Genomic DNA, 8,691 nt, shown 5'->3' with positions numbered 1-8,691 from the left:
ACCAGCTCCTGGTCACTGAGAGGGCAGCCGGTGCTAAGGCAGCTCGTGGATTCCTGTGAAGAGGAAACCACTCCTACTTGAACACCGTAAATGCTATGCCAATAAACGTTTCTCTCTCTCTCTCTCTCTCTCTCTCTCTCTCTCTCTCTCTCTCTCTCTCTCTCTCTCTCTCTCTCTCTCTCTCTCTCCCGCGCACGGACCACTTAGTGAAGGTCATTCGGGGGAAAGTAACTTTCCCAGAATCGACTGGTGGCTTGGTGGTGTCTTCATGTCCGCCCCGCACTCGGACCACCTCAAGTCCACTGAAGAAGGCTGGCATCTTTCGCGAAAGACCAGAGGGACATGTACGGTTCTATTTGGTTTTACTGCGGCTTAATCCACTCTTCGTATGTGTGAACATAGTGTGGTTTGTGTCTCCACCTTTCTTCATCCAACTTGTCGCATTACCATATAAGGTGCTTAACGCTGGGTCTGCTGTTTTGACATAGCGTGCAGTTAATAACTGATTATTACTACTACATACTACTATATCGGTAAAGGCGGAACAGACGGAGTATTTAGACACTCGTCTTTTGAAAATTCGGGTTTCATTTTCATAACGCACAAAATTTTATTCTGTCATTATTGGCTCCAAGAAGCTTGAAGCGGGTAGTGTATGTGCACCATGTTACAAGTTTATGAAGCTGCTGCATTTCTGCCGGGACTTTAGAGAAGTCATCACTTTCACCAAATCACTACAAAAAGACACTCCATTCTGTAAAATAAAGCCAGCGGTACCATTCCGATATGACACTTGTATCCGTTCTTTTTTAGCAGATCACTGCAAGTGAGGACACGCAAAATTCATTTCCTTGTTGCGGGCCGTCAATGCAGTAAGTTGAGGTTGGTGGCGGCCACATAATGCCCTGTTGATTATGAATCATTGCTTAACTTTAGGTACTAAACAGATTCCTGCCTCGGCTGCACAATTTTATTCCAGGCTACAGCTCATTCTCCCGCCAATTAAAAGAACCCTGCAACCCATTTTTCAATTAAAAAAAAAATGCAATTATTTAGATACGTAGTCAACAAGCGCACCTAGTGCTTTACACTTAAATTTTGCAAAGGACCTTAGCATAAATTACTGCCCATTAGAAACTTGGAACTTGCGCGAAAATTGTTCTGCCTTTCCCGGTTTTGGCGCTGCTCGAGCGCTCGAATGACGTCGCTCCAGCGGTTGCACAGCTATTGTTTGCCTCCCATTCAGTTGCAGCAATAAATTCGTACGATATCCTCCCTACGGAATATCACAACAAAATCAAAGCAGGAATGGTAAAGAGCATCTGCTGCGACGATCAAGAAGCGCAGTTGCGCTCTGTGCTGCCGATAACTGAAGCCTTCACAGGGCTTCCAGGTTCGGAGGAAAAAGGGAAAGCGTTTATCGGCAGTGTTGCAGGGTCCCTTTAAAAACTATTTTGGCGCGAATTTCGTTGCATAAATGGTGTTTGACAAATGATCTCCAATACTTGATCCCCGCAAACTGAAAGCCCTCTTGCACTGAGCAACGAGTGTCGACGGGGGCCATTTTTTTAACATTTTTTTTTTCCTGATTCGCTTGTGGCCATAATTAACCGCATGCTGGCCAGACTCGCCCAGGCGCCACCCCCTCCCCCCCTTCTTATGTGACGCCCTTGACAGTTGGCCAATGTTTTACCATCTTCAACCTTTTGCAGTCACTGGCTAAGTCACCAAATTTGACGACGTACCGAACAGCCAGGTCCTTAATGTGGTGAACAGTGACGTCATCCCTAAAAAAATTTTCAAACGGGGAAGGGAGGGGCATGCCCTTAGCCAGGGCGATCATCTAGGTTTTGGAAAATGAATTTTATTTCTGCTGTATTGCTAATAGAAGTACCCTAACGAAGAAATACAAAGAAACCTGCCCGCGTGTTCCCATGTTCCGTTAATGTAACGTGTTAACGATCGACCGACCACAGTTCATTCTCTCTGACAGCCGTTCAACTGTAGGCATAATCACTTGAGTGCAGTTCTGAACAGTCACGGTAGTGTTTATTGCAGCGTCGAGAAACGCTGGAAACACCACGGACGCTGAAAGCGAAGGGGAAAACAAAGTATTGCCGCTTGTATGATATTTGAATGTCGAGTGACATTACTCAAGTTTGGAAGCATTACAATTTTTCAAAGGGCTCAAAAAAAAAAAAAAAAAAGGGAGGGGGGTTGTTTTCGGCAGGGTTTAACAAGTATTAGTGTGTATGCGATTCAGCTGCAGTACCATTGAAAAATAAAATACAACGGCTCACAAGCTACTGTAATGCAAAGTATGCATTTCAATACCACGATCCTCAAGTTCAAGAGTGCTCAAAAAAGAGGCCACAGCAAGTTCTTTCAGTAGGGCTGTGCATGCAGTTTTGCGGTGTTCACAATGTACTATCATCTATGCCCGTCAAGTAAAGTCTGCCTCCGCCCCCTTTAAAAATACTTGGATGCTGCAGTGGTGTAACACCAAGCATTAAAAATAACACGTACCAAAAGTAGGCTCTCGCCTATCTTGAATCTGGTGGAATCCAAATGATTGCGATTGACCTCAGGTGTTCGATCATGATTGCACTATTTACTCAGCAGCTTTGTCCTACTGTTCTATATTCAAACAACGCATTGAACATCTGCTTGGAGCGCAGATGCCACGACAAGGTTGTGACACTCCGAATCACCTGTAGCTCCCCCTGAAGTGTTGGTGTGCGCGTTACGTCCTGATTCCCCGCAGAGCGGAATGTCACGTTTGTTCGCCGACTGCTTTATTTGTGCTGAGACGACTGCCAACGCAGTGCTAGCTAGCCATACACAGCCTCTTTTTGCTTTTCACGTTTAATAACTAGCGGCTACGCTACTGTAACATTGACATTCCTTTGAAGCCGAAGTGATAAATTATGTGCTTTCAATGAAATAAAAACCAGTTGTGAGTCAGCGCTCGTCTTGTCTACTTCTTCCGTCCTCGTCCGTGTTGCGCTGATTCCAGATGACATTCCTAATGCTTCCAGTACTACACTATTATTTAAATATCGCGCCATATAAGAACAAAGCATTAGCGCCCTCTTGTCGCGAAAAAAAATGTAGCATTTGTGGTTTAGTAAGAAATTTACTACCACCTATTTCTTTCACTCTGCTAACAATCAATTCCTAATTATGGTCTATTTGCTTACTTTAATGCTCTTGTTCAGAAACTCACCACGCCCCCTCCCCTCACCGGAATCATGGTTGCCGATCGCATACATGTGGCAACATGGCATCCGTGGCGAATGTAAACATGAAGGAGATCAAGGATAATTTAGAAAACTGGGAACACCCGTCGGAACCCTTGGCGCCCATCACTGAGAAACAAGCCGAAGGCATCTCGCATCTCATGGCTCACGTCGCAGAGCGTCCGATGCCCATTGGGGTAAGTGCCTGTCCACTTCGGGCCTCGCATCCGTTCCGTCCGACCGCGTACCGAAACTTTCGTGGCCCGTCTGTTGTTGCTTCCGTGATCGTACTTCACGATTTCAAGAAGCACTGAGAAGAGCGTCTCATTTCGGCAATAATGATGTGCGTTAGAACGCAACGTGTCACGTTGAGAATTGGCATTTCGAAGCAGCGACGCAGTCAGATGTTGGTGACGCCTTCGCTGCTTCCGTTTGCACGACAGCTCGGAAACCACGCAACGAATTGGCTTTCACGACGCGCTTTTCCAACAGCAGTCTGAGCGCTTAATTGCTCTCAGGATCGCGTTGTCGCCTGTAGATGGGGTAGCAGTTATTGCAGCTGCGGTAGCTGTTGGCTTCGCGCTCCCTGCATATCTGTTCATTCCACGACCTCGCAGATGCCAGTGAAAGCGCCGGTGACGCCAGATCGCAATCGCAAGGCGATGCCGCTGGTTCCAGAGCTCTCCGAGCTTCCTGAGTGCTTGCAGAAAGTCTTGAAAGGTGACACGGTGATCACGAACGCCCAGCAGGTACGCAGACCGCTTCAGCGTACGGTATGATGCGCGTATCACAGCGGCCCGAGTCTCATGTGCGTTGTTACAGTTCCTTACGTGGTTCTCGGAGGTGGAGGAGAAAATGATGGAAGAGAGCGACTGGGAATACACGTATGTGTCCCTTGTTCACTGTCCTTGTTGAATGCGAAAACGTCATTTCGCGCCTGCGTTGATGTTAACGTCGACGCTTTCGGAATCTCCCGCAGGAATTACATCGAGATGGTGACGTCCTACCGCGAGAAGTGCGCCGAGCTGCTTCGCGAAATCGACGCCTCCATGGCGCAGCTGAGGTTGCTCCAAGAAGAGTACGAGTTCGTGTCCAACAAGACGAATGCTCTCCACGAAGCCTGTGAACACTTGTTAGACGAACAGGTAGGTTTGGCTGGGCAACTTTATTGATCTTTGTGTTCTACCTTCACGCAGTAACTCATTGGGAATTGTTTTTATTTTTTTGCAGTCTAAACTGCTGAATGCAGTCGAAAGCATTGCAGAAAAGCTTCGGTACTTCACGGAATTGGATACATTGTCTCAGGTAAGACCCGAAAACTACATTTAGATAGTGATGATTAGAGGCCGGGTTCTTAGGCATTAGAAAAGCGCATTTTAGGCGCCTAAAATAGGCAGGAAAAGCAACGTTCTAGGCCTCCAATGTTGTAAATAAAGGCACCATAAATTTTTACATAAACGTAGGCGATTTCAAACGAAGACGTGCACAACCTGTATCTATGATAGCTAAAGCAAAAATGTTATTCTTTACGACGGCACAAAACTGGCAACAGCTAAACAAAGCCGTTGAGTTGTCCCGTAATGCTGTTGGACTAATACGATCCATTGGTCGAATTGAACAAGCGCACTGCTCACTTTCGTGTTCAAAACCACCGTTGCTTGCTCGAGTGTCACATATAGTTAAACAGGCATAAAAGAACTCTTGAGAGCTGGAAATAATGATTAAAAAAGCACTATTTCTTTCTGCCTTGTGCAATTTAGCTACAGTACAACAAAAATAGATAAATGATTAACGCGAGAGACGACGAGTTACCGAAAAAATTAACGCGCTCTTACATGGGAGATTTTAGGTACAACTGTAGCAATTTTCTCATACACATTAATATCATTAGAATTGTTCAAGCAAGACGTCCCGACATGGCCAAATACACTTCCGCACATTTAAAGAGTATCCTCAAAAGGTGTTCAGTAGCTGAACCAAATTTAGATGGAAAACGTATTTTAGATCCCATCGGCAGTGTGATTTTAGGGCATAAGGAAATGCAAATACGCAGAAATGTTTCAATGTGAGAGTGATATACTAACCAAGGCACGTTGGATGCTCAACCGTTAAGTTGAAAATAGAGTAGGGTTTGAATATGCTTCTAAAAACGAGGATGTGACAGCACTGAAGAATTGTGCTTAGAGAGTACGCGGAATGTAACCTATGAATCACTGGAAAAATTGAGGAAACAATAGCAACTACCACCGTCTCCAGATTTCTGGACTCGAAATTGTGCCTCTTGTCAGTGCGTCTCGTTCCACTAATACTAGTGGTTGTTTTTCGGGAGCTGATTGAACTAGAACACTAGGTTGAACCCAATAGAGTTCTGAACAGTCAGTGCTAGTTGCTTGGTAACATGAATAACTAATTAAATCTGCACTCGAAAGCAAAGTTGAGGATAAACAGTGTTCTTATAGGTGCCGATATTTAAAATATAAATTGAAAATAGGCAGTTATAGACATTTATAGCCATTTAGGCACAAATGCCAAAATAGGCATTTATGGGCACTATAAAAACACCATAAAAGCCTTCCTTAGCCTCCAATTCATGCTTCTATATCAAAGTGGCACGATAGAATGCAAGGAACGAAATAGGTGCCTGCCTAAAATTCGATCTCTAGTGATAATGCTACAAGTTGATGGAACAACTAACCTTTCTTCTTTACCTCGAATGAAACTTGCTCACCGAACTGAAAAACTTGGGATGGTAGTTTCATTTCGGCTTTGGTTTTTGTTCTGTCAGTGTCGATGTCAGCTATGTAACTCACTTGATTCGTTCACAGGAAATGGTCCATGTGAGGCATACATGATGTGCTTGTTGTCACGGCAAGAACTCTATCGCCCTGACAGTTTTAAGCGTGAGGGATGGTTAAATTTCATTTAAGGTAACGAGCAGAACAAGTACTCTTACCAAACGATGGAAAATGTTTTTCTAAATGGTTTTTCTGTAACAGTGCAGTGCACAGTGTTTTACATTTGTGCTTGTTTTCTTTTCCCTGTTTCAGAAAATGGCATCCCCGGACATTTCCGTCCTAAGTGAAACCTTTGTGCCAATGCTGACAAGACTGGACGAATGCATCAGCTACCTCGAGTCAAATGTATGTTGGTCTGCCGCCGTTCTTTCGGTCGTTCAATGGGCTGTAATATTTTAGAACTGAGGCCTGCGTATGCAGAATTCGAAAGCTACTGACACAGCCTTTTGCTGAAGCAGGCACACACTCTGTCAATCTTTTACACAGGACTTAATATGCCTGAAAATATCATCTTATGCCTGAAAATATCATCACCTAGCTTGCAAGTTAGAATTCCTTTCGTTGTTTAGCTCCCTCACATTTCGATTTACATGTCCAGGCACCCAGAAAAGTGTATTTTAGTATGGTTAGCAGCAGGTTACTAGAGCAATTACTAGAGCAGCAATTACTAGGAAAAAAAAAACGTTCAGAATCAGTGCTAAACCCGTTCTTGGCACACGCTGTTTAGCTGCGTTGCATTGTTTGATGTGCATTTGCGGCTTCAAACTTTTCCCTAAAACATAGGGCAGCTGGAAACATGCTCTGCATTTAAATCGATCCTTTCTCTTTGATGCTGCGTTAATAATATGACAACGACTGTGTGTTGGCACTCTGACTGGACATTTTGGCTTAGCTTATACAGATACTAGTGGAAACAGGTTTTGATTACCAGAAGTTCACAGTAAAGTTAAAAAAAATGTCACTTAGCTGATTCAATTCTCTGCCAAACTCATTTAAATTATCTCCTAGTTTAACTGCAGTGAGCTTTGGCCATAATCCACATTGTACAGCTGTGAGCCATTTTTGTAGACCCTGACCAAGGCGCCCACGTCTGCGCTTGGTCAACTGTTTTTTTTTCTCTCTCTCTCTCTTACACTGACATTTGAGGAATCAGGGTTGTGATGAAAAGTCAGTCAGAAATTAGGGCTGGATGTGTGTTAATAAAAGCATCTGCCCAGATCAGAAAAATATTGTACTTTGGGGTGTAAGCGTGCGTGTTCAGCCTTTAGTCCATTGCGTCCCTTGAAATTTCTACTGAAGTCATTACAATTAGCTGAGACACAAAACAGGCATTTGAACAGGAGTTAGTCGGATCTTGTGGCTCAAGTCTTTTATTGATGGGGTTATAAAGCATGTGTGGTGCAACTTTGCTGCGAGAACGGGAAAAAAATTCTTGGTTCTTCTAGGGTTTCTGAGTGCGTGTGAAACCGTTATTTCTGTGTGCTAAAATACTACCTGGGTACTGGTCACACCTGAAGTCACGTCACTGTCCCTCTCAAACTTCTTGTCACCTTCACCATCGGGCCATTTTCTTGATTGTGCTTAGCGTCAACGTGTGGATGCTATCTAGCTTAGAACCATTGAAGAATTGCTGTTGTGTACAGTTGGACTTTTATTTTAAAGCGAAGCAAGCTTTATACGGCTAGGCGAACAAAAAATCTAGCGATCCTGTATACATGAAAACTGCTCCAGAGCAGCCCTATGCGCATGTAAAAAAAAAAAAAAAAAAAAGGTTGGATGGAGGGGGAGAGAAACCGCTAGCTGGGTTTACCACAGCAGAGCTTGCACGCAGCCAACTACTGCGTGAAGCACAGTTCCTGGCTGCGGCGGCCGCATTTCTGATGGAGGCGAAAAGCAAAAACGCCCATGTGTACAAGATTTCGGCACACGTTAAAGATCCTCAGGTGGTCAAAATTAATCCAGAGCCCTCCACTACGGCATGCTTCATCGCCTGCGTTGCGTCGGCGCGTTAAACCCTACAATCAACCAGTCGATCAATCAATCAATCAATAATGGCAGGGGGTGCGGGCAGAGCAGTGTCAACATGGCAGTGGCAAATACCTTCTGCTCGTTACTTTAAAACGGGTAGTCCATCAGTCGTATGTAAAGCACCGGCCACACATCACAGCTTCGCTGGCTAGCCGTCTGTTCGGAGTGCATGACTGCATTTTTTTTAAATTTCAGAAACCCTCGTTTCCGACCTCTCGTGTTTCTTTACCAGCCGCAGTACAAGGAGGCGTCCACGTACCTGGTGCGCTTCAAGCACCTGCAGTGGCAGGCCCTGGAGATGGTGCGCTCGTACGTGACCAGCACGCTGGAGCACACCACCCACCAGGTGCTCTCGCGCAAGGACCCCCTCTGCTCGACCGACAACTCCTTCGCGCTGCTGTACGGCAAGTTCCGCACCCACGCACCCAGGATCCACGCGCTGGTCGCCCAGATCGAGGAGCGCGTCGAGCAGAACGCGGAGTGAGTGTTGCCACAATGCGGTCATGGGCCGGATTCTGTGGTGTTTTCCCGGACAGAATATCCCTTTCGGCCCTGGTGGTGTCAATCGACGCCGTCACCTAATAGCTCCTCTAGTGCATGGTTTCTCAAGGTGGGTTCCGTGGAATTTA

The 8,691-nt window shown here is 45.3% G+C and overlaps 1 protein-coding gene across 1 annotated transcript in view; it reads left to right on the top strand.

Annotated features, from left to right (window-relative positions):
* The first annotated feature begins 3,229 nt into the window (after positions 1-3,229).
* Positions 3,230-8,691, top strand: part of Cog3 (conserved oligomeric Golgi complex subunit 3) — a 47,079-nt gene continuing 41,617 nt past the window's right edge. The window contains exons 1-7 of the mRNA XM_077698335.1: positions 3,230-3,436; positions 3,857-3,988; positions 4,062-4,123; positions 4,219-4,384; positions 4,470-4,544; positions 6,287-6,379; positions 8,295-8,542. Of these exons, the coding sequence (XP_077554461.1) occupies positions 3,281-3,436; positions 3,857-3,988; positions 4,062-4,123; positions 4,219-4,384; positions 4,470-4,544; positions 6,287-6,379; positions 8,295-8,542 (932 nt within the window). The 5' untranslated portion in view covers positions 3,230-3,280. The remainder of the gene's footprint in view (positions 3,437-3,856; positions 3,989-4,061; positions 4,124-4,218; positions 4,385-4,469; positions 4,545-6,286; positions 6,380-8,294; positions 8,543-8,691) is intronic.

The sequence above is a fragment of the Haemaphysalis longicornis genome, unplaced genomic scaffold, assembly GCF_048455015.1.
Source record: "Haemaphysalis longicornis isolate Haplotype H1 unplaced genomic scaffold, Haemaphysalis longicornis Haplotype H1 scaffold_2, whole genome shotgun sequence".
Classification (NCBI taxonomy): Eukaryota; Metazoa; Arthropoda; class Arachnida; order Ixodida; family Ixodidae; genus Haemaphysalis; species Haemaphysalis longicornis.
Note: the sequence above shows the minus strand (reverse complement) of the source record. Positions and strands in the feature narration are given on the sequence as shown.